The sequence below is a fragment of the Dermacentor andersoni genome, chromosome 4 (assembly GCF_023375885.2).
Source record: "Dermacentor andersoni chromosome 4, qqDerAnde1_hic_scaffold, whole genome shotgun sequence".
Classification (NCBI taxonomy): Eukaryota; Metazoa; Arthropoda; class Arachnida; order Ixodida; family Ixodidae; genus Dermacentor; species Dermacentor andersoni.
The window spans coordinates 9,670,286-9,695,793 of record NC_092817.1 but is presented as its reverse complement, the minus strand read 5'-3'; the positions used below and the strand labels follow the sequence as shown (position 1 = coordinate 9,695,793).

Here is a 25,508-nt window from a genome sequence, read left to right as displayed (position 1 = left end):
GAAAATAATTGTGCGGCATGACAAAGCGACACGTGGAAGGGATTGCGTGGGGTGACAGTAGAAAAAAGAACAGCATGTCTTGTTAAGTGCTATAAGACTTGCTACCGACATGCAGACAAGTTCGCAATTACAACGGATGAATATTACTTAAAACACGGTTTACGTTAAGCTGCAGATGCCAAATTCCCCCATTTCGGTCTGCACCTCTATCAAGGCTTTCTCCTCCCAATGCATAAGGCTTTACAAGACAAAATCGACTCCTTGAAATTTTAGAAACTAACTTGCAAAATGAATTTTGTCTTAAATGTGTTTCACATTCACTGTGTCAGCGTTCCTTTTCATTTATAATTGGTATTATAACTGAAATTAAGAATAGTCACGGTACGTGTGAAGGTAAGCTGTCATCATAAAACAAAGAAGGTGAAATGCAAACATCACGAAGGATGTGGATGAAAATTAAGTTTTCGCTCAGAAAAACACTTCTGGAGAGAATTCCGGCCTCCTGCACACACTGGCATGATAAATGCTGAGTCTTGGCTTCAGCGGAACCAACGTTATAGATTCAGGCTTCGGCCCCCAACAGGAGAGTTACGCGCAGGCCAGTGGTTGGTCGATGTACTCCTTTTCGGGTATTTGAGCTTCTTCCGTGGGTGCTGCATCTTCACCCTGCGGAAATGTGCACTTGAATCACTTTAACGCACATCGGTTGTAGGCTGTCGCAAGTCGAGTGCCAGCCGCCTTACACGTGCTGCGAGCACGGCGCAAATAGGCTGCATGAATCACGTACGCGCAATTGCGCGCAAAAGTCTGTGGCCCACAGATGCTACCAAAAAAGAACAATTTTTCGCAGAACCTAGGCATGCAGGCTGACATCAAGTGCTACAACGTACTTATGGCTGTTCGACCAATGCAATTTATTGAGACAGCTCCAGCTTGCCCCGAAGGGCTGTGCTAGAAGAAATCTTTATTTATCACTGAAGCCATGGTTTGTGGAGCCTTGCTCGCGACCGTACGTACCGTACCGTGCTTGTTACTTCGTACTATGCTACTGCAAACATTAACATTTGTTTCGTCCGCTAGAGGAAACTTGGTATGCGCAATTAGACGCAAGTTATAAGTTAGGCTGTCAGAGAAAAGTTGCCGTCTACAGATCCTATGCCAATAAGCCAATAAGTAACTTGTAGAGAAGAGCACCTTTGCCCTATGAAATATTTGTTATGGCCTCGAATCGATGCCGGGCACATTTCATGAAGAAAAAGCAGGCAATGCGACAAGTCTGGCGAGGATGTTTTAGCAACGAACATTTTACGTTCCATATCACCGAGAGTGCAGAGATCTTTTGGATGAAAAGTGAGCTGCCTCGGGGAAACTTTGTGAGCACACTGAACGTCATATTCCAGCTGCTGCTCAGGCAAACCATTTCTGGCAATACGTTATGCATGTAAAAGGTTAAGAATAGTTGTTACATTTATGCGTCCCTAGGCACCACAGAATCTGCATACAGGTCGGTAACTATGTGCTTGTACTTTGTCAGAGAACTTTGTGCAGGATTCGATAATGTATCTCCTTTGTAGCGTGGCCAAGTTAAAAGAAAATGAGTACTTGTGCCCACTAATATCCATGGTAGTGGCAGACATTCTTACCGTTCTTGCAATTAAATCTTTGTAGCACACGCCCCTCCCCCCCCCCCCCCCCCTGCCGTACAGTCCGTTCAACCAAAGTTCCTACACCTGCTATTCCAACATTACGCGTGTCGCCTTAAAGTCAGCACTGAAATGAACACTGCAAATTAATATCCGAGTCAGTGCAACAGCACTATTTCGGACACGCACCAAGAGCAGCCTGGTGCGACCCCGCCCATTCCGAAGCTTCCCGTACGCACCTTGGTGCATGAAGAACTGCGCGCGCACGCGCGGTACACGATCTCGATGAATCCCACAAGGAGGCCAAGCGCCACTCCTCCGCCGAGGATGAAGAATACACCCAGGAAATTCTCTAATGTCATCACGAGGCCATCCTGTAAGAAGAAATTCGGTTAGGCTATTGCCATCTGCCAGTTAAACACTATAGAGGTTGGAATATGAGGCCAACCAGGTCTACTGCTCCAACAAAGGAACCACATAAGCGCTAATTTTTCAAAGTACTGAAAGTTCGTCCTCAATATTAAGCACGTGACATCTCCAGGTGCCTTCGCATGCAGCAGTACTTCAAAAAGGCATGTCAGTAAGCCTTCACAAAAACAATTGTCCAGAAGATTATTAGCTTACTTTCCTGCTGGGCTTTATTAAAGAGAACCAGCTTTACATACATACATATGATACGTGTATGTGTATTGCAGACATATAAGATCCACCAGGACAGCAAATTCAGATGTCTTACTACTTGAGCTGCAGGCTATGCATAACGCAGTCAAAGCCTCCAATACGCTGGAGAGCATTAGTGTTATTGACTGCTATAGACTCGCTCAGCACTGTACATCACATTAAAGATATTTAGAAGATGCCACAATTTTGCGAAGGCTTACACAATATTTGCACGTCTTCCCCATTCATCACCTATGTACACTGGGTGTAGCGATACCGTGAAACATAGTACAATAGTCTAGCAGAGAGACATGCACACTATACTTCAGCACCAGAGGTCCCACTTGATTCCCTCTATTCTGTGTTTACACCCATTCTTATATATGCTTACCTTTCTGAAAACTTCTTGACATACAGATTTCTCAGTCCACCACTTTTTCTTTAGCTTTAACAGCTCCCCAGTTTCTGTAAGCCTGGCAATGGCTTCATCAAGAGGCATTCTGTTGAAGATAAAATAGATGGACAAAATCACAAACTACGCGCTAGTGCACTCAAGCACAGCATGCGATATTTTCTGTCGTGTTTTGTGTGCATTTGTGTGTAAAATAATAGCAGATGAAGTGCAATCAAGATTTGTTACGCAGAGAAGTTCGTTCCATTCGATTATTTAACATATTTTGTGAGTACAGAAGAACTTGTACCATGCCTACCATTCTTGAAGCGCGATAAGGAAAAGAAATAACGCTTGATTTTCCTCTAATATAAATGCTGAAGGTAGGCACACTTTCGTCCTTGTAGCAATAGTTGTTTCGGTTCCTAACGAAAGACGCGCACAAAGTGATGTAACAATAAAAAAATTAATAACGCCAACGTTAGGGAACACTGAGAAAGACCACGTTATTTCCAGGAATATACTTATCAGCATCAAAAGCATCTGACTGTACAGCATCTCCTTTTAGAGTGCTTTTTAATCAAGTACGTTAATAGGCGTTCCTGTCTTGAGAATACGCCGGCTACACCTCTTTTACAATATGTGAGGAACAGAAAGGTAGGAGAACGCTGCCAATGTTACAATAAAAATGGGGTAATATCGTTACATCAAACTTGTTCATAGTTCCCTGATAAAAAACGTTTGCCCCTGGAAGAAAGAAAACCGAGGTCTCTCTTGGGTGTCGCAGCACAAGCACTGCACTCGTGCACATAGAAACAAAGAACGCACGGCATCGTGTGTAACGTAGGTACGTTAGCACCACAGATGACTTGGAGCTTTTCTCATACAAAGAAATGAAAAAAATCTGTTTGCACACATGTCCCAGAAGCACAAGCATCCATTGTTTTTTAAACATACATAAAAAATGTAATAATAAGACCAACATTTCAATATGACCATGAAAAGTTTCCGATTGATTTTAAATATCTTACAAAGTTTATTATTTTCCAAGATTTCCCGTGGCTGAAGACACAGCACTAACACCCACCGTGGCAGCTTAGTCGCTATGTGTTGCTCTGCTAACCTCGAGGTCGTGGGTTTGATCGCAGCCTCGGCGGCCGCACTTCTGTCGCGGCGAATTGCAAAGGCGCTTGTGCATTCAGACTTAGGTACACGTTAAAGAACACCAGCTGATCAAACCTGTTCAGGAGACCCTCACTGTGGCCTGCCCCGTAATCATATTATGGTTTTGAAACGCAAAATATAATATTTTGTTTAGGCAGCAATAACGCTCGAGCAGCATTGTTTTCCGATATTTTTTTCCACTATGCAGCCAAAATTGTTTTCGAATGACAGCGACGTCGCATTTGGATTCCCCACTTTGTGCGCAGCTCCATATGGAAAGAAAGAGCACAATATATCACTGGAATATGTTGCCAAATGAAATCATATCAGCTCTAAGTCATGATGATTTCCTAGCAAAACTAAAACACTATTTTAACGTACTAATGTAGTGTTCTCTTGCTCATTCATTATAGGCACCACTGTGTTATTGTGCGCTTTTTCCTTATTTTAGTTATTTCTTCCTCGCCATATTTTGATGTTCCTTGCACAAATGGTTTTGTTCTAGGTTAGCACAGAGTTCCTTGTACTGCATAAAATTTTCTCTGGTTGTGGTTTTCGTTGTTTCACGCAGTATCTGCTGGTATGTGTACCTTTTTATCAAGCATTTTACTTGTATGAAGTGACCAAATTACGTTGATTTTGTGTATCTTCAACATCTAGGGTGTGTCGTTGTATTGCTCTTACCGTACTCTTTTTTTTCCTGTTTTTCCGCTTGTCTTGGCTTTCAAGTCTATGAAGTATCATCGCAGTCCAGGATCTGATGGTTTGACAGCTGAATTTTATGTTAAGTTTTGGAAACTGTTAGGGAATCAGTTCACACCACTGGTGAACAGGCTGCTCATTGAAGGGACTTTGTCAGCGTCTCAAAGAGAGGGGGCTAATCACTCTCGTTTGTAAGGATTAGTCGAGAAGCACCAATCTAAGAGCATGGCGTCCATTCACACTTCTGAACAGCGAATACGAGCTCATAACAAAGTGTCTGTGTATGCGACTCATTCCAGTGCGCAACATTGTTATGGGCCCATACCAGGCATGTTGAGTCCAGGGACGTTCCACTCGGCTTCAAGGTTTAGCAGTAAGGAATTAACTTTCTCCTGCGGGCGAATGCAAGGAAACGTCCAGGTATTATCTGCTCCTTCTATCAGGAGAAGGCTTTTGATATCATTAGCCACAGGTACCTTTTACAGTGAAGCTATCTATGGCTAGAATCTGGAAAAATATTTGTCTCCCCCCCCCCCCGAGATGTTGACAAAAACAAATCATCATGTGAGCCGATCCTGGTGATTTGCAGAAAGGGTCCAAGTGCAATGGCACATACCGCTGTGGCCTCGCTAGTCTATGACGATGTGTGTGGAAACGTCAGTGTATATGTACAAGGTAAAAAAGTAAAAAATGAAAAAGCAAACAAAGAAAAAGAAAGAAATGAAGAAATAGAAAAAGAAGCGTAAAGAAATAAAACAATATCTTTAAAAGGCAAAACAAACAACGAATTTATGTATTTGTACCTTTTTTCAACCAATATATATTTCTTTCGAGTTTTGTAGCATGACCACCATATAGAACTTAATATAGCTATTGAGCAATACCGCTTCACTGGTCTTACATCTTCACATAGTGGAAGGGCTCTCATTTTCTTTTTCGATTTTTGTAAGGTGTTAGCTACGTTTTGCGTTGTTAACACCAGGATGGAAAACCAACAAGCCCAAGCTGCTATTTTAATGAAACTAAGGTTCAGTAATTCAGCGCGTTGATGTGTCCACTGACAACTCAAGCGACAATTCTTCGGTCACTTCTGTTTTCCTTTCTCACGTACTTAGCATGTCTGTCTCCTGTCCCAACCCAGCCAAGCTTATCTTGGAAAGAGTTACCTTCCGTTTTCTTTGAATAGAGACAACTGCTTGGCAAGTTCATAAGTAGTCAAAGGATAAGGAAGGACTCGGAATTCCGAACCTGGGCATCGTGTCTACTGCACTACACGTCAGGTGGACCCAGGTCGCGCCTGACTCAGATGTGCTCCTGACTCGGAGCTTTACTTATTTTTTTCTTAGCACTCCACTCCCTTTGTTTTGGCAAAGCACATTCTCCCACTGTGTGCCTCGTTCGGGTTTCCCGTCCACCATTTATGCGGAGGCTGCCAATTCTCTGGTACGCCTCCGAAAGGTTCACCCCGCCATCGATGTAATTTAAACTCCGATTCGAGAACTAGTATATATCCTCACCCCAGGTCGCCCCCGCATTGCCAAAGGTACGATCTATCCTTCCACAGGACAAGCTGGAAGCTCATTACGGGCAGCTTCTTTGACGCCAGGCGAGCTAAGTTCGTGTACCGCCTGGCGCAGAGCTGTCTGCCGGTGAGCTACAGACCCTTCACAGCCATCCCGACTCGAGGAATGTGCCCTTTTTGTGGTGGCCGTGAGGATACGGTCCATATCTTTTCGCAGTGTTTGCTTCCCGCAGCTATTCATAAACGGATAGTTAGTCTTATCAGCATCCCAGGTGTTCCGTTTACGACAGTTCGTTTTGGTTGGCAGTTTGGTTGGCACGCTGTGATGCAGTTTTCGGGAGGTGAGCGCCGGGCCTTCTCCCAGTGCTTGCGAAAGCACGGAAGGAGGTGTGGTTCCATCTCACCCGGGAACGGCATCGCTTACGTGAGAAGTCTCTCGAAGTGTGGGCTCACCCTGCCGTAATTTTTTACGAGTCAGGTGGAAAGCTCTCCATTAAGTTATGAAGCACGCGTCTAAGGTCGCTCGACTTGGCCGTGTGAGCAAGTCGATCCACGTGTTTTTGTTCGCCTTAGTGAAACCCATAGCCAGAACCTGTCGTGGCGCATTTTCGTCGTGCGATCGCGCTGCCCTGCGGATGGCTTTGGTGGTCTCCATGGTTGTTTGCCTTGACCTCTTTTGTGTTAAGGCAATCCGAGGGTCTGTCGGGATAGCGTCCCGCAAGACCGACCTGGCTGTTTTTGTGTTGGGCACAGTAGCTCAGTTACAGCAGCCCTCTTGTCCTGGAAGGACCGTTGGCCGTGTAGAGAGGGGTTGCCGGGGTCAATGTGCAGAATGATGCTGGGTTGAAGAGTACATGTAAGCTCTGGGACGCGGCACCTCCGGGTGCCAAGCCCCCTTCCCATCTGACAACGGCAACTTGCATGGATGTTCTCGTTTGATGTTTTCGTCAGATTTTGCTGCCTCTCATATTTTCTTCTCCACTTTAACTCCTTTCGTAAGCCATCTCCTATAGCAGGAGATAAAACATTATGAGTTCGTGCATCACCTTTTCCATCTCATCTTATTGCTAACCTGTCCCTTGCTACGCTATGAGGCAGCGCGCCTAGACATAGGTGCCTTGTCTAATACGTCCCGTTGCACGTTGTCATATCTCCAAGAGAATTACCAAACCTTTCAAGAGCGTTCAGGATGTTTGCTACAAATTCAAAGTATTTTTTTCTCACTTTATGGTAAACAACAACATTTCAAGTGCCCGCCGCGATAGCCAAGTGTTTATCTGGCTGCACAGTTGAGCTCTAGGTAGTGGGGTCGATCACGGCAGCAGCGGCCGCGTATTGATCGGGGCAGAATGCAAAAGCGCTCGTGTGCCGTGCACCGGGTGCAGGTTAAAGAATCTCAGGCGGTCAAAATCAATTCGGAATCGGCCACTTCTTGCGGGCCTCATAAAGAGATCGTGATTTTGGCACCTAAAAATAATGAGAATAAAGAAAGCTAATTGGAGGAGCAGCTAAGTATATAAAGATTAGGGTGACATTGGCCCACCGGCTAGAACAGACGTAACACCGCGCCACAGCGAAAAATTTTCGATTGCTCTCAATCCATATTTTAGGATTGGAGCTGTGACAAAACTCCGACGCCAGAAGAAGGTTGTTTTGTAGGTTTATAGCGCTAGACCACAAGGACATAAAGACGAGACACTGGACGAGATCTGTCCTTCCTGTCTACTTCCGGGCTTGCGTTTTCAACCTAAATAAATAAACAGGCCGAACTATTGCCTTCAGTAATACTGTTACGATGTGGTGCGTTTATTTAAAGATTAATTGATGAAAAGGGGGCCGCGCCGACACCGAGCCGCTGCAAAGAAGCGTACTTCGTCCTCTTCTTCTTCCGTCCTTGCTGTAGCTTTAGCGTAACACTCCTTCCTTCACAGACGAAGCCCGCTGGGCGAGTAACTGTTACGTCGATTCGGATTCACGGGGATGACAGCGTTTCAGGCGCGCGACGTGAACAGGCTGCGTCTTCTTAGACCGGTAGTCATTAGAAACGAGGCGAGAAATCGAATAGGTCCTATCACTTAGGCGATTGGCGCTGACGAAAGGCCCGGTGTAACCAGCCAGAAACTTCTGGCACAGGCCGCGCTTGCGAAGTGGTGTCCAAAGCCATGCCATGTCCTCTTTGTCGTACGACACATTCTTATGTCGTGAATCGTAGCTGATCTCGGAGTGGTCCTGGGATGCCAACGTACAGAGCTCAGCTATGCGGCGTGCTTACTCAGCGCGGCATAGAGTCTGGGCAGTAGAAGAGGCTGCATGAGGAGTAAAAGATAGAATCGTGTCAAGGAAGCTGCGGGATGGTCTGACATAAAGACGATAGAAAGGACTGCAGCCGGTAGTTGCATGCTTTGCAGTGTTGTAGGCGTATGTGATAAAAGGGAAGATGCCATCCCAATTTTTGCGCCTGTAATCGATGTACATCTAAAGCATGTTGGTCAAAGTTCTGTTAGTGCGCTTGACGAGACCATTTGTCTGCGGGTGATACGGGATGCCGTGGCGAATCTGGCAAGCACAGAGACGCAACAGCTCTTCGACTACGACGGCCAGGAACTGGCGACCACGATCGCTCACAATAACATAAGGGAGTATAACGGTCAATGACGCAGTATAACGGAGGACCGGAGGAAGCTCGAAACATCAAAAACCGTGGCCGTTGGCATCGCTGCGTTTTCAGCGTAACAAGTCATATGGTTGACGCAGATTATAATCCTACGGTTGTCGTTTGTTGAGCGCGGGAATGGGCCGAGAAGATGCACTCCAACCATTTCGAAAGAAATGACATTGGCACCACAGGGGGAAGGAGTCCGACCTGAGCAGTATCAAGGCGCTTGAATTTCTGGCACTTGTTACAACTGGCCACATACTTTTCTATATCCCGTCGCATGGTAGTCCAGTAGAATCGGCCCTGAATGCGGTGGTATGTTCTAGTGAAACCCAGGTACCCAGAGGTCGAGTCGTCGTGCATAGCACGGAGCACGTGGCTCTCAAATTCTTAGGGACCACTAAGACGGGGCGGGCACCATCACCCGCATAATTCTTCTTGTAGAGCAGGCCATCTTGAATGACAAAGCAATTGTTACCTGTCAGTTGAGCAGCTGAGGCGAATAGGCCATCCAGGCTTCAGTTGTCACGCTGCTCTTCCCGGAATGTGGCCAAGTCGGGAAAAACCAGAAACTCATCGAAATTGTCGGCGTCACATGCACTTGTTGGTAGAGGGAGCCTCGAAAGACAGTCGGCGTCCGCATGACGTCGGCCACTCTTGTAACGGACTGCAAAGTCACATTCCTGCAAACGTAGCGCCCATCGAGAAAGGCGGCCAGACGAGTCGCGGAGACCAACCAACAAACATAGTGAATGGTGATCAGTAACGATCGTGAAGCCGCGCCCATAGAGATATGGGCGGAACTTCTGGACTGCAAAGACGACAGCGAGACACTCTTGATCAGCGACGGTGTAATTTTATTCAACCTTGCTCAACGAACAGCCGGCATAGGCAATGGCATGCTCGGCGTCACCAAAACGCTGGACGAGGACAGCGCCGAGGCCGATTCCGCTCGCGTCGGTGTGCAATTCTGTTATGGCAGAGGGGTCAATATGGCGAAGTATGGGTCCGGAAGAGAGTATGAACTACAGTTGACGAAACGAGGAATTGCAATCTGCTGTCCAGGTGGAGTTTTACAATTGCTAGTAGGTACAGCGAGGCGTGGCGTTTCTCACGGCGCTTGACGTTCCTGCGCAGGCGCGAGTTAGAGCGGGTGCGAGAGAGAAAATCTGGGGGTCTGTGCTCCTTGAATATGCGAGTCTGCCTAGGCACAACGGAGGAGGTTTCTTAACGCGTGTTGTATGCGTTTATCCCCCAGGCATGCCGGCGGAGTGCCGTCCAGTTTGTTTACGCTTCGCCGCTGGCTGCCAGCGCGGCGAGGCAGTCGGCACGGACGCCCGATTTGGTGATCGCTGTGTCTGAATGGGCAAGGTTCTGACTGGTCTTGTATAAGTCGTGGGTCGATTCTTTAGTCGCGACGATAGATTGCACATTTTACACGCACTGCTGCCAGGAGGGCACATGTAACCGGCAAACGGAGGCCTCAGGAGAGCACCTGAGGTTATATTAAAGCAGGCGGCGCAAGATCTCGAGGGCACCCAAGCGGTAGCGGGGGGATTAAAGCTGGAAGCAGGGCCGCCCGTGGGTTGGGGCCGCGGAAACCAAAGCGGACCCGCCCCGTGCTCTCGTGATTCCGGTGACGTGTCATCAATGAAAGCGCCTACGCTGTGACAGGTATCCACTTCAAAAGAGGCAAGTCGCATACCGCTGGGTAGCACGACAGACTGGGAAGCTAAATTTGACATCCAGAGAGTAGTTGTTCCGCAAGCCACAGAGAGGACACATCGAGGTACGAGTGTGCGTACTTGTGCGTGCGTGTGCGTGTGTGTGCGTACGTGTGTGTGTGTGTGTGTGTACGTGTGCGCGTGTGTGTGTGTGTGTGTGTGTGTGTGTGTGCGTGTGCGTGTGCGTGTGTGTGTGCGTGTGCGTGTGCGTGTGTGTGTGTGTGTGTGTGTGTGTGTGTGTGTGTGTGTGTGTGTGTGTGTGTGTGTGTGTGTGTGTGTGTGTGTGTGTGTGTGTGTTTTGCCAGTGTAACGCTCAGCGCAACGTAATCAAAGCATACGTTGTTCCCCACGTTGATAGCTAATGGGGCTACTAAGGGGCACAAAAAAAACGAAAGGGTAGGGGGGGGGGAGTATTTATTCTACCTTATTTTTCCAGAAGATGAGCAAAACGAGAACAAGGTAAAAGCAGGAGCCAACTTTTCGACAAGTGGACTTGTTTTCCAGGCAAGTCCACTTGTCAAAACGTTGGCTCCCGCTTTCACCTTGTTCTCGTTGTGCTCATCTCCCGCCTTCCCCGTGTTTTCCTTTATTTTTCAAGATGCGTTCTGTGCGGTGTTGGCTTTTATACAATGTGCCTGTCCAGTCCTGTGCTTGCAACTGTTTCTGATTTTTTTTTTTTTTTGTTGCATTCCCATTCCAATCAATTCGGCTCATTTCTAGCCATTTTACCTCAATTTAGGATCTTGCCATTTAATCGTTGTTTCTATTTCGGTGTGGAGTAGGTTAGCGCCTGATTCATTCATTATCACATTTTCACATGTCACATTCCTTTCTTCGCTCCCCCTCCTTCAACAACGAATAATATCCAACAAAACAGACTGGTGAGCTAGTTGGTATTGCGTGCTAATAGTACTTACCGCAAAGAAACGCACGACACGACAGAAGACGCGTCCTTTGTGCCTTCCCTCGTGTCGTGCATATCTTTGCGCTGAAAACTATTCACAAAGAACAATGCCTCTCGCGTCGACTGAGGCGGCAAATTCAAAGCGCACCTGAGCGCCGAGTCCTTAGGCAGCGCCACGGCGAAGTGTCGTCGGCCGAAAGGCTCTCCCAGCGTGGCCGTGTCACAGGGGCGTTGGCTGCTAATGTAGTCCGCCTTGTTGGCGTCCATGAAGAAGGCGTAGCGGCCCTTCGACGAGCGCACCCGCTCCACGCCGTCGCCGTCCGAGGCGGTGAACACGTGGGGCCTGCTGTTCATCGCTTCCCACATGCGCTTGTGCACGCTAGAGTTCAGGTTCGGGTTCTGCGAAAGGAACGAGATGTGCAGCAGCTTTTTGTTGCAGCACCTGCGGCGCCAGAGTGGCTCGCCGGTATCAAACAATTAACGGCAATGATTTTAACAATCAACACAACGTGGTAATTACACCGACTATAACAGGCAGTTTGTAACCAAGTACCCACCATTTCTAGCTTTATACAGGACTGCGTGCCAGATTTTCTTAGAATGATTCCAACAGCACTCGAGTACTTGGTCATAAAAGCCAAGTTTAAGAGCGTATTACATATTGGCCTGGTCATATTGACTATCCCCTGCAACTTGATCACACCATAGGCGGATTTTACACATTCCTGTAACCGCTAGTAAGACAGCTCTTACCGACGCACTTTGCTCATTTAAGTATCTTATCACGCTGCCACCTCTCAAACACCGCAGCGTGCAGCGCATGACGAAAGGAAGACACACAAGCGCTCCTTTCAGCTGGGTTTATTTCAATTATGGTTACCATATATATGAAATCTATTATCAAAAATATCACATCCTCGCTTTTCAGTTGATCTCTTATTCCATTACCGCAATCATTGCAAAGCGCTGTGATTAGCTCCATATTTCCTGTTACGTCTGAATAACCCTACGTCATCTTGCAAATGCTACGCGATCACTCCCATATGTGTCAGTTGACAAAGCGACATCTTGCTACCGTCGCCGTTGTCGTCGCTGAGGTTGTATTATCCCTCCGGTGTCCGTGTCGTTGTCACCATCGCCGTCCTCGGTGCCACCTCTGTCACGCTGTTAACTGATTTGTCACACACTGCCTGTGCCTCTTTTGTGTGCCCTCTCCCCGAAGAAAATCGTAAGGAACGAGCGAATAAGTCTTCTCCTGTCTCGTTCAAAATAAAACTCATGCGCAGAGCCAGCCCACTCAGATTGAGCAATACTGGTAGCCTTCTATTGAAACGACAATTCGACAAATGAGTCCACGTACAAACCTACAATTGACAGGAAGGAAAAGTTATTAGCATTTTCGAGTAAGCATAACGAACTAAGCTGATCGTCGTTATCTACCGGCTTTCCCGTCGCGGCTTTTTACTCACCCTGTTCCGTTGTTTGATGGGAAATCAAACTTCAATTCGTGCCTACTTACATGTCGGTGGCACCACGTGCGAATATGTAATGTTGGAAAGCACATACGCAAATGCATACATTATCGAGTCCGGATGTTGCTCTTTCTGCTATTCCCGATTACCTCGAAGTAGTTCCTGGCGGATGACTGCCTGGTGAATCCGTACTCGACGGCCGTCTGGTCGGCGAGGTCATCGGCGGTGGCGAGCCGTCGGGGCATCGTCTCGGTGGAGAGGAAGGGCACCAGGCTGGCCGTGTATGCAGAGAACACGAACACCACGAAGAGCCACCACACGTTCCCGATCAACCGCCCGGCGATGGACCTGTCCGCGAAGAAGTGAAAAGGGCTCGATTTCAAAACATTTTCATCCGTACCGCCTTTACGGTGACAGCGCGAGAAGCTTCAAAAGGAACAGAAGCCATGAAATTCAGAATATAACAAGAAATTGACGCATACCGAAAGTTACTAGTAAATAGTAAATGAGTAAATATACAGGAAAGTAATTCCATTCTTTTATTTAGGATAATAACATGGAAAGCGTGTCAGCAAGTCAGCGCCACGACATAAATAGTCAGACGATGGCGCAAGAAATTTCACGACGGCGAAACAACAAGTGCATGTGACGTAATGGCAACTGAAAACGGAAGTCTTTCCCTACGCGGTAGGAGACGTGTTAGCAATTACATATAACTAAAGTGAAGTGCGACTATGACGACGATGAACAAGTAACGCACCTTCGAGGCTGACTCACCTGGCGTAATACGAATCAATGTAGTGCGGCGTGAAGGCCTCGAGCGTGTAGCAAAGACTTTTGAAGAGTGCGCCTGACGTATGCCGCTCGACTCCTGGCTTTTCGGCAGCAGCAGAGGCTCGCGTCGTGAAGAAGCTCACGAGGAACATGACGAGCATGACGACGGCCAGGCCGGACACGAAGAAGATCCACAGCTCGAACGAGAAGGGCGCCAGAAAGGTGAGCATGCCGCGGCCCAGCACGGGCTCGGTTCGCAGAACGAGCGCCGCGGTGCCGGTCTCCAGGAAGGGCAGGCTGAAGTCCACCGCCTCGCGGCGCTCAGCCTTGACCAGGGTGGCGGCGACGCCCATGTCCACTTCCTGCGTGGTGGACGTATGGTCGACTTTGACAAGTGTGCGGGCGCATGCGCTCGCCGATGAGTGGGCTCTGGTTGAAAGCACAGTCTGAATACGCTGCTGGTACACTTTTGCACGCGAAAATACAATTCGCACATCGTCACCCATCTGTGCAGCCGGAGAATGTCTAACAAGAACAATAATGGTATGTGGGCACGGATGTACAAGACATGTATCCTCGAGACGCCAGCTTCGACGCCTGGTAAGGCTGCGACGGCGAAATTATGCCGAGCGCTGATGATTACGGCAACGAAACAGAAAGCCAGGTACGCACAACATCAGCAACACTGTGGTTTTTGAAAATATTACAGCTGACGTATCGTAACTTGGAGATCTACGATAAACGAGAAACGAAACCCAACCGACAGTCTGTGGTTTATTTACCGTTCACGAAAATATTATTGTAACGGGGAAGGGTCTGTGCAGAAATAGAAAGAATAGCAGAAGTAATCGTAGAAATTTCTCAGATGTTCGCGAAACTCGAGGCCCCGAAATTGCAATTCAGTGAGTTCCCAGTCATGCCGGCGTAATTAGAAATGAACGAGCGGACGCATTCGCGGAAAGTGCACTTGAAAAAAGAGAAAAATGTACCATTCCGCTGTTCAGCAGCGGGGTTATAAACATACCACGAAAGCTCTCTGCGAGAAGGTAGTCTGCGGCATGTTTCGATGAAGCGTCCAAACGATCAATAGTGTATGCCGTAGACCATGGGCTTAAATTCACTGTATGTGTGAAGATATCGTCAAGTCCGGAAACGTTTCACCGCTTTCGTTTTGGTGTGGCATACACGAAGCACCTTCTTCCTAAAATCCGCCGTGCAAGCTCCACGTCGTGTTCATGTAAAGTGACGGGCGAGGATATAGCCAACGTGTCGCTAGGGTAGCAACAGTGCTACCATGTCAGACAAGAAAGCCCACCACCAAATCCTATAAATATATACGCTCAATCCACTGGTGCATGCTATTGACTGGGATAATTTATCTGGTCAGTTAGTTAGTTAGTTAGTTAGTTAGTTAGTTAGTTAGTTAGTTAGTTAGTTAGTTAGTGACAAATACTGCTATCTCGGAGAAGAGACAGAAGCAGAACGTACAAAAGAATAACAACAATAAAAATAACAAAAAAATTCAAGTTACAGATCGTGTGCATGTGAAATACAAGGAATGGGGTGCAGTATATACAAATCCAGAATCCTAAAAACTTAGAAATTTTATGAATTATTTTTCATTTAGCTGTGCAGGTTTTTTCTCAGTAGATGGCAAGTCCAACTTACAGTTTGTGTGCGTTATTCACGGGTCCGACATCTCTCTCACTGTAAGCAACACGAGCTGTACACAAAAATTCGTTCGTGCATAAGAACGGTCCGGGAGAAAGGGCGCCAACTAATCCTGGTATAACTGACGCGATCACAGAGCAGCCTGCCCTTCACTAGGTAGGAGTTCAAGCAACTGGGGGAGTTTCTGAATGCACTGTCGCATTCCATTAGAATTGTCGCGTCCGACAGGCAAGAAAGCATGAAGGCCAGAATCTTTCAATGCTCTCAGTGAAAAATATGGGTCGCTAGCACGGACTGCGCAGCTACGTGAAACTGTGCAGTCTACGCAGCCTCAACGAGTTGGCTATCGATCATGAAGTGCACGACTCTGCTGACTAAATGTTTGCGTACGCTCAGGAAAGTGACACATTTACCTTTTAGACAAGTTACTTCATCAAAGGTGAAGCTATATAAGCACTGCGTCGCTCTACGAGAGTACAGCTGCATCAACGGAGCAGGAGGCGCAGAACAAAGTGCCGCTCAGTTGATCACGAAAGGCCGATTTTCAAAACATCTTTCTTTTTATTTAGACTAATTTTTGGTGTGGCTAAATTACACTATGGAACTCTGTCGTCCTGCCTTGTATACGTATATTGACGAACCTTAAAACAGAACACAAAAACAATTTGCGTACAATACAGAGCATTCAAGCCCAAGCTCTGAGGATATGCCTTGGATTACCACGCAGTGCGTCCACGGCTGAAACTATTGTCATTGCTCAATATTATTCAATCACGACGCACATCGTCGTCGAGACAATGAGTGCATAAGTCAGGCCCACTGCTCGGACCGCTTACCACCACCTTGCCGCCCTCACCTTGGAAAGACCCCGCACGTCATTTAGCACAACTGTCAGTGCATATCGTGCCTCGCTTACATCGGGGCACACACCTGCGGCAAGGTCGGGGTCTCCTCCATGGTGTTTGTGCAGTTCTGAAGTGCACCTCAGAATTCCTGTACTTCAGAAAATGTCAGACCTACCACCACTTGCACTAAAGCAATTGATCTTACTCCTGGTGTACGAGAAATACAGTAGCCACGTACACATCTATACTGACGGATCGACCACATCGACCAGTTCTGGGGGTGCTGTGTTTATACGGACAGGAGGAGTAACACTGCGATTCAAGACGCCACATGTCACGACGTCCACGGCTGCAGAACTCACGGCTCTGCGCAGTGCGCTTCAATTTATTGACACGGAAAGTCCTGGTACATGGGCCATGTTTTCCTAACCGAGACCGGCTTTACACAGCATGCAGTCAATTCTCAGACACATCGAACATTTATTGTGTAATCGACTTCCGTCGGAAAGACAAACGTTAGCTATCGCATTGCAACGACTGGACAATCGGCCGTTGGCTGTGCAGGTGCTACTTGAAGACCGCCCCGATCCCTCGTCGGCCCACAAAGCTATGAAGGCACTGTTGCCTTTCTTGCGGGCGACTGGCCTACGTGAACGTCTTTGACTCTCTCAGGCCCTCCGCGTGCCTGCGCGAGCTCAACGCGGTTTCCCTCCCCCTCCCCTCCCTCCCTCTCTCTACTTTATCTTTATATTCCCTCTTTCCCCTCCCCTAGAGTAGGGTAGCCAACCAGACGCATTTCTGGTTAACATCCCTGCCTTCTCTCTTTATTTCCTCGTCGTCCTCCTCCTCCTACTACTAAACTAGAGCAGTTGTAAGATCACGCCGTATATCGTAGTGCGAATCAGTAACCAAATTACGGCCTAATTGGCTTACGGTTTTGTAGCCTAAGCTGCAAAGTCGCAGAATTTGCATCTCGCCGAAAGGGACTCGCCAATTTCGAGTCGCTTCTAGAATACTATGCATAGAATGCCTGGAGGTGCTTGAGTTGCTAGAAATTAGTTTTAAACTTTTGACAAGCCATCAACTAAAATGTACATTTACGACTCTTGTGAGGAATTTATCCAGGCATGTCATCGAGAAAATTCGTTCGCGCGCTTAGCCAGCAAGAGCCACTGGCGTTTTAGACATTTATTGTATGGTAAATTCTAAAGAAAACTACTAGCAAAAAAACAAAGATGTTCTTTGTGTTGCTAGTCTTTTTCTCTACCATCCGAGTTTTCCTCATTGGCCCAGGTCCTCGGATAGCCGATATCTCTGTAGCCAAATTTCTAGTGTTATCGAATACCAACAAACAACTGAAAACTTGTACGTAGCGGAGACGCCTTGCCTTCCGCACTACTTCTCCGATGAGTCCCGTCCAACCACCTTGAACCTTGTGGTCTCGGCGGCCGTAGACGGTCTCCTCCGCTGCCCTCAGCTCGTACTTGATGTGGAGCTCCCTGGCGAGGGCGTCCATCAGATCTTTGCAGAAGCCTTCATACCGATCGTTGCCAGTGCGTTCCAGCCCGTCAATGGAGTCCCTCACCATCAGGTACGGCTTGTCCTGCGAGGAGTCACCACAGTGCGCTGTGCAATGTAGCCAGGCAAGTAAGCTGAGGCTGAAACAGGTTCCAGTTTCCTGCGCACATAATGCCTCTGCATTGCGGTACTCTGGCTCCAAATTATTGGAGGGTATGTCGCATCACTGCACACACTTTGACATTGTACAAGATGTGATCATAGTGTCCAGAGTGGTAACTTTAGGGAAAGGCTGGGGCATGGAGAATTCGTTCCAACGAAGGCCGTGAGGTCAGGCTCAGCGAGAGTTGTGTAATATTAAATTCTGGTGCTTTACGTGCCAAAACCACGATCTGCTTATGAAGCGCGCCATACTCCAGCCTGCGGCTCTGCACAGGGCAAAAGGTGACGGAGTAGAAGATAAAATAAAATGAGAGATGCGCACAGTTTAAGAAGTGCTTAAGTTTAGAGGCACAATGCTGCAGCATCGCTTATGGCACGCCAGTAGGAAAGTGAACACGGCAATTCCGAGAACCACGTGAAGCTGCTAAATGAACGTGGCGTGACTGCTTCTGACACTTCGCGAAATTAAGGGTTCCTTCCCCAATGGCAAAACACTTAAATTAGTCACTGTGACTGTGCAATGGGAATGTCGGCAATAGATCTGCAACGTCAAAACCCCTGGAACCGCTGCCACGACACCTCATACGATTGTAACGATACTACTTTGATTTATTTAGAGCGGATAGCACGGAAGTGCGATCGGAAAAAAGGCGTCGCTGCGAACAGGCTCAAAGGTGACGCCATGTAAGTCTCGAAGGGCACCTGTGCGGCCCATTGTCTCTACAGCGTTGCTTCTAGCTATTTAGCTGGCGTATATCTGTGACAATGCATCAGTTGTTTTACTGTATGACGGCACCAGGGCACTACAAGGCTCCGCGTTACCACCACCATCATTTTGGAACCAGAGGGGAATGAAAAAAAAAAAAAAGACTGCGGTGCTTGTTTCCCAGATCCATACATATTATTTTCATTTGAAGCGGCAAAAGCTTATGCCAGATACTTATATCTTAATGTTAAGAATGGGTTATAGCATTTTGGTATTTAATGTAAGCAGCCATAGTAATGAAGTAGCCCTCCGTTGTATACACCAAGGCTTGGTTTCAATATCACTAATACTTATAAGAGAGATGAAGTGGGAGCTACGAAAGTTGTCGAGCGAGTACAGTCACTCCGCACAGAGAGTGAAGTGACACGGACCGCAGTGACTGTTACAATTCCTTATCGGATCTCAGCCCTGCTTTTCATATTCATGCTGCAATGCAGACTACTTAATCAGCTAAGCTGCCACCCACCCGAGAGGATCATGACACCGTGACACGCGGCTTCCTCCACTTCGCTGCTGCGACAACGCAACACTTTCTCCATTCTCCACCAGCACCGCCATCGCTGAGTGCACCTCGCTCTGAATAACACAAATTAACTATTTGAGATTTTGTAAAGCAATTTTTAAAGCCACGCAGTGGCTCTCTGATGGATTCGACTCTGGCCGGGTAGCTTCGACGTTATTTACTCTTAACTCGAATCGAATAATACACACTATCTATTCGCATTTTTATTCGAAAATGAACAATTAGGTATTTTTGAATATCGAAACACCAAATGTTTCGCAACATCTCACTGTTGAAGTCGGCTTACTGTTCTCCGTCTGCTAAAAAAAGTATCGCAAATTATGATAAGTGAAACGACGGCAAATGTTTTCGAAACAATGCAGAATCAAAATGGCGAATGTAAGCTTTGTTTTCGGTTTCCCGGTCGAAGCCTACGTTGCAACAAGTGATCTTTGCTTGTAGTCTGTCATGTAGTGTTCCTCGCAGTCTAGTCATGTAGCAGTTTGATGTTTTATGCTAGAACGAGTGCTGTTTTCGTTGCAGCGGGTCCTTTTCCGTGTAAATACCGCACACAATCCCTTGAGCAACTTTTTGTTTTCTCCTTCCACATTTTCTTATGTATTTTTTTTTTCAACAGGCGTTGATTGAGAGTTTTTCGAAAGCTAGTCAAACAGAAACCATGTATTCCTGAAGAGCTTGCTTGCAAACAGGCTCTAAGGATCATGAGAAGCTATTCGTGCAGTTCTTTTAATGACAATTAGTGATGGTGTCTATAAAACTGATCACAATTGCCCGCGATAGCTGTCTTTTGCTTCCCCTGCAGTACAAGCATGTTACCTAATTTTACTGAAATAAATATTCCCGCTGTAAATATATGCGTCTGCATTTGACTGTTCGATATTCGATTCAATCTTCTGTTTGATATTCCACTAGTATTCGTAAATGTTTATACTCGCCCACCCCTACTCCTTTAAGAAGGCTCTCTAGTGATTCCGCGACATTTTGTTCATTTCTTGCGTGTCGCCTATACTTCCATGAAGTTGAAATTTGCTCCATAAATGTCTTGTGATACATCCCTCGTCTCTGAAAAAGTTTGAGCAAGATATAAAATTTACTTTTTATTCAGCTATTGCTTTAGCATGTCCATGATCCCTGCCGCACACTTCAACTAACTAGACTTGAATCACTTCTTGCGTACCCACCACTTTCCCACGTCTTTGTAACTACTCAGTACATGATGCAACTTACTCAATTCTTACGAAGTCTCACTGCATGCCAATTTTTAGTTCTCTTATAACAGCTTTCCTAGGCGTCTTGGTGGGTCCAATTTAAGTTCGATACTTTCATGGGGAAAGTACCGGCTCATTCCATGAAGGTTTTACTGTGGCCTAATATTTATTTCAATTACATGAAATGTTTAAGTAACACGGTGGGTGTTGTTTGATTTTGTTAACTTTCAATGAATTGCACAATTAACTATGACTTTTATCGTGTAACCTGAATATCGTAGACATATCCCCTTCACATCACAGCCAAGTGTCATCCTAACCCGATGTTCTACAGAATTCAATGCGCATGCTCAGCCACCACTAAAGCGCGACTAGAAAACGCACGAACGAATTCAATCGGGCCGTTTCTAAGCTCAAAATTGCTTTTCCCAGTAAAATGGGAGAGGCATCTAAACAAAATGGCATCAAACACTTTCTCACCAGAACACTCTGTACCAGGTACACGCGGTCCTTATTGAGTTCCTCTGTAATGTTGACCAAAGGTTGGAGGGGCTTAACCACTGGTTCGAACGCCTTAGTGTCTGACCACTCTGCCACCTGAAAGAAAAGCAAATATAGGGTAGAAACGAAGCCACTAAAGCATTCATTGTTTATATCTTGTTGTTGTAAAACTGACGGCATTCAACAAATCTGACGACATTCTACCGTCACCACGCAATATGTTTAATTAGGGCAAAAAAAGTATTGACACTCCAAACACATCCTGGGTGATGCGAGATAAACTTGCTCACGTTTATAGCTGAGAATACGAAATTGGTCTGAAAACATTATCTCTCGAATGTCAAGAGGTGTATACGTGGAGCTCCAGAAACAATGGCGTGTCGTATGCATGGCGCTACAGAAGTGTATGAACGAACTAATGTCGCATTTAGCGCAAATAGTTATTTCCAGCTGCTTTCTTGCTCCTTGTCTCGCAATGTGTGGCCTTGCGTAGGTAATTGATGGCGTAATCATGCCAACAAAGCAGAAAAAGATCCACAGGAGTACTTTACTGCCCCCCCCCCCCCCCCCCGCGGGGTTTGATTCCTCGTCCGCGAAGCGATAGCACCGTCATGTGGCCGTTAGCGTGGCCGTTGTGTAAATTATTACGATTATTATTTAGCCTAAAACACATATACAATTGAAAAATAAAAGAAAAAGCAGGAAGCAGGCTGGCAACTGCCACCAGGGAGGGCCTGCCTATTCTTTAGCAAGAATGCAGAAATGGAAGATAGTAATAAGGGAAGAAAGAACTAGATGGAGCAAATCAAAAATCCTCAAGTGAAACAATGAAGACGAGGGGAGTAGAGTAGTAGGAACAGAAAAAAAACTACTCCACGTCCAGCCATTAAAAGAATGTTATAAAAATATCCGTTCTCTCGACACTCGCAAAAAAGAACAAAAAAGAGGAACAAACTGGTAGCCAAGTCCGCATCTTTAAGGAAAGTAAGGAGTGCGTGAATAGCCTGGTCATCTCTAGGTGCTGCAATGCTGCAGCTATTGCTGTGATTGTACTGTAAAAATGCGCAAGGTCATTGGGATTTACTGCAGCACGGACATTGTGGTGAACACTTCCTTTCTATTCAAGGGTTCGACAAGAAATCATCTGGTGAGGAAAGGTCATAGAAGAAGAAAGCGTACACTCGTCAATTCAAAATAGAACACATATTGACGTTTCGGCGCCCGTAGGAGCGCCTCGATCATAAAATGAAATGCACAGTAACAGCGATTAGATACACACTTGACGTACGATTACAGATGCACTTCAAGGACCGTCGTTCAGTTATATGAAGGACTCAACAGTCCTTGTTGTGAAGTTAAAGAACACGGTCATCGGAGCTAAAGACGTCGTGCTTTTTCTTGATGTCCATCTACTTTCACGTGCGACTCGGGTGAGTACGCTGGCGAGTGATACAAAGAAGCCCTGAAGAATCCAACGCTGGCTTCGTGCACTCACTTCATAGTTGAATACCTCTGCCGTCTCTTGGACTTCTGCCCGCGCAACGTGTATTTGAGCTTCAACCAAGTATTTTACAGACAGACTTTTGCAACAGCAGTAGATGCCTATGTGTCGGCGATTAGCACAAATCTTGCTTTGAAATCATTGGAGGAAAAGGCCTGGCCACGTTCCAGCCTGCCCTAAAATTAGTTCTATGGTACGTGGACAACTGTTGTGTTCTTCGGCGACACAACGTCACATGTTTCCTGGCTCATTTGAACTCCTTCTACAGAACAATACAGTTCACCGTGGAAAAGGAGGTTCACGGCAACATAGCAGTCCTGAAAACCTCTATCACTATATTGTATCATTGCCTACGCTTGCAAAGGCTCCCGTTCAATGAATCTCCTCCCTGCTTTTTTTTGTTGTTGTTGCCAACACTTTAATCGTCTCTCGCTCAACTTGACTGCTGGCCGCCTAATTATCCTATGTTATTTAAATCCCAAAGCTTCTGGAAGGCCAACACTCCCTGCGGGCCTCGCTGGTTGAATATCTTGGCATTTCAATACCACGTGCATAGTTTTTTCTGGTCTTTTTGGTGCGAAAGCATCAAAAAGGCCGGAAAGGCCCGCTTTTCCCCTATGAGGGATAAAGCCGACATTTGTAGTAGCGGCACGACCCCTAAATTCCCATTGGCTGCAACGCTAGGTCACGTGCGCGCCTTGAGGGAGCAGAGCGAGCGAAAGGGGACACCTACTCACGCGCTAGCGCGCAAGCGGCAGCAAGTGTTGCCTGAGGGGAGAGGGCACTGACGTGACGCCAGGTCCCCCTCGCTCTCGCTCTCGGCAGCCTGTGTAATCCACACGTTCCTTGTCCGCGCAAGTTCTCGCATGAGTTCTAATTTCGCCTCGGGAAGCGCTATAACGAAATCAATGTAAAAAAAAAAAACAGTACATTCGAAAGGAATAAAGTCCGAGAGAACCTAAGCACTTCTTAGGAGTTGCGAATGCGAAAGCAATAATGTCTAATTGAACGCCGCTGAGCAGTACTTCCAGTTATGAACTCCTCATGGGCAAGCGAGCGCGTTGAGACGCTTGGCGGCTTAAGCCCCAGCCAGACGTACGCGTTGGAACGCGTTCGCACGCACCGCGCTCACTCGACGTCGCGTCGCGCCCGGCCAACGCCACCTAGAAAAATATATTTGGCCCGGCAGAGGAAGAAGGCGCGCACCTAAACGATGCAGGCGCTGCCACGCGCTCGTCGCCGCGTGTTTCGTCGCGGCGACTAAAGGCAGCCCAGCCTACGCTTAACGTTCACGCTAAGCAATGTGCTAAAGATGGCAATAGCACGCAATAAGTCTTAACCTAAAATTAGCTTTATATTTTAAAAAAATTGTGTTGCAGCACTCTTAGTGGTTCAGTCAGCTCAACTGCCTAACAAGAAGTGAACAGCTACCAACGAACAGCTACCAACTAGCCCAACAAGAAGTGCTTTCAACTGTCAATATTGTGAACTCGTTGAAACCTGCAGCAGCGTCGGCATAGCATCACTCGCCTGGTCTGTGCCTTACATGTTCTGCATGCTGTGTCAGGTCCCGAACTTCGGCGATGTACATTTCGATAATAATGCAACCGTTGCGGGTGAAGACTTCGGCGGCTGTCATCAAAAAAGACCAAGAGCCGCGCGGAACTCCGATCACAACCCACGCAGCTTGCCCGGGCTTGCCTGCACGCCGCGCGAAGAATCGTTCCGGAAGTCACGTTGGTTCACCGTCGTCACGTGAGGCGCGTCGGGCGGGTGACGCGAGCAGCAGCTTCCGGCGCGGACGCAAGAAACCTAGCAGTGCAAGGTCTCCACGCCGCCGCACGTCAACATGCGATGCAGCCACCGCGCCTGACGCCGTACGCATTCAGACGCGACGCTGCGCGTGCGGCCGCGTACCAGCGCGTACGTCTGGTTGGGGCTTTAGCAACGCCTCCCAGATAGCACAAGGCCGGTACACTTCGATCCGTGACATCATGATACCTTGCCTGACTGCCATAGAATCTAATGGGACGCTCCCGAGTAAGCTGCGGGGATTTTGACGCCACCGCTCTCGTCAGGCAGGGCTTGGCAATGGAAATTCGGTCTAAGCAGCATGGTGGCATAAAGCAGACTGCACAGGCTCGCTATATTGGAGGCGCTGGTTTGGCCCAGTGGGTAAGACACTCGGCTTCTGAGCGTGGTGCCATGGGTTTGTAATTAAGTAACTACTGGCAACGTTTTTCACTTGAATGGAATGGAATGGAACGGAATGGAAAACATTATTGACTCTTTTAAGGTTTTAGCAGGTCGAGGCCGAAGTCTTCATTCTTGAAGCTTGGGTCCTCTTCAGCCATGGATGGGCCCCTAGTCCAGGGCTCCACTGAGCCGGGCCGCCTCGCACGCGTGCGCTATTAGAGCTCTTTGAGCCTCTAGCTCGCGGCTGGTGAGCCAGCTCTCCCATTGCTCCGCACTTGGTGTTTTGTGTTTGTGGAATGCCTGGTTTCTTGTACACTCCCATGTAATGTGGTATAATGTTGGTTTAGCTCCACACCACGGACAGGTTGCGCTATACTGCGTGGGGAACATCCTACTTAGTATGTGTAAGTTTGGGAAGGAGCCCGTTTGCAGTCTCCGCCATCCTGCGGCCTCCTCCTTTGGGAGGAGGTGGGGTGGGGGATATTGGGAGGAGGAGGAGATGTGGTGGGGGATATTGATATCTTACCCCCTTATAGAGGTTTAATAGCTCTGAATAGCTGTTCCCGCAGCCACTTGAAATTTATTCTGTGCTTTTATGTATTATTTTTCTTTATAGATATTTCCGAGGCAAGGTTAGAACGCAGGCGAGAGCTTGCACGTACCAGGAACGCGCGGATAACACAGGTTTCCGAGAGCGAGGGTGACGTGCGTCGTGCGATTCCCTCTCCCTTCACGCAGCAACAGGTGCGCCAGTGCGGCAGCAGTTCACTTTCACCCACTGCTATGTCGAGGCGTGCACGTGAGGGGGCGTCGGTTCCAATGGGAATTTAGGTACTGTATCGCTGCTGTACATACCGGCCTTTTCCCTCAATGGGCCATTTCATGCTTTCGCATCAAGAGATTGGTGGTAGTGGTGGAGGTAGCGAGTTTCCAACCTACGACCCCACGCTCAGAAGCCGACTGTGTTACCAACTGGGCTAAAACGGCGCCTCATAGATAACAGGC

General features: G+C 47.4%; 1 protein-coding gene across 1 annotated transcript in view; it reads right to left on the bottom strand.

Annotated features, from left to right (window-relative positions):
• Positions 1 to 444: 444 nt before the first annotated feature.
• Positions 445 to 25,508, bottom strand: part of LOC126536044 (glutamate receptor 1-like) — a 45,260-nt gene continuing 20,196 nt past the window's right edge. The window contains exons 8-15 of the mRNA XM_055073284.2: positions 20,786 to 20,902; positions 17,516 to 17,731; positions 13,616 to 13,974; positions 12,988 to 13,186; positions 11,515 to 11,765; positions 2,695 to 2,803; positions 1,883 to 2,017; positions 445 to 666 (exon numbers count right to left, since the gene is read on the bottom strand). Of these exons, the coding sequence (XP_054929259.2) occupies positions 589 to 666; positions 1,883 to 2,017; positions 2,695 to 2,803; positions 11,515 to 11,765; positions 12,988 to 13,186; positions 13,616 to 13,974; positions 17,516 to 17,731; positions 20,786 to 20,902 (1,464 nt within the window). The 3' untranslated portion in view covers positions 445 to 588. The remainder of the gene's footprint in view (positions 667 to 1,882; positions 2,018 to 2,694; positions 2,804 to 11,514; positions 11,766 to 12,987; positions 13,187 to 13,615; positions 13,975 to 17,515; positions 17,732 to 20,785; positions 20,903 to 25,508) is intronic.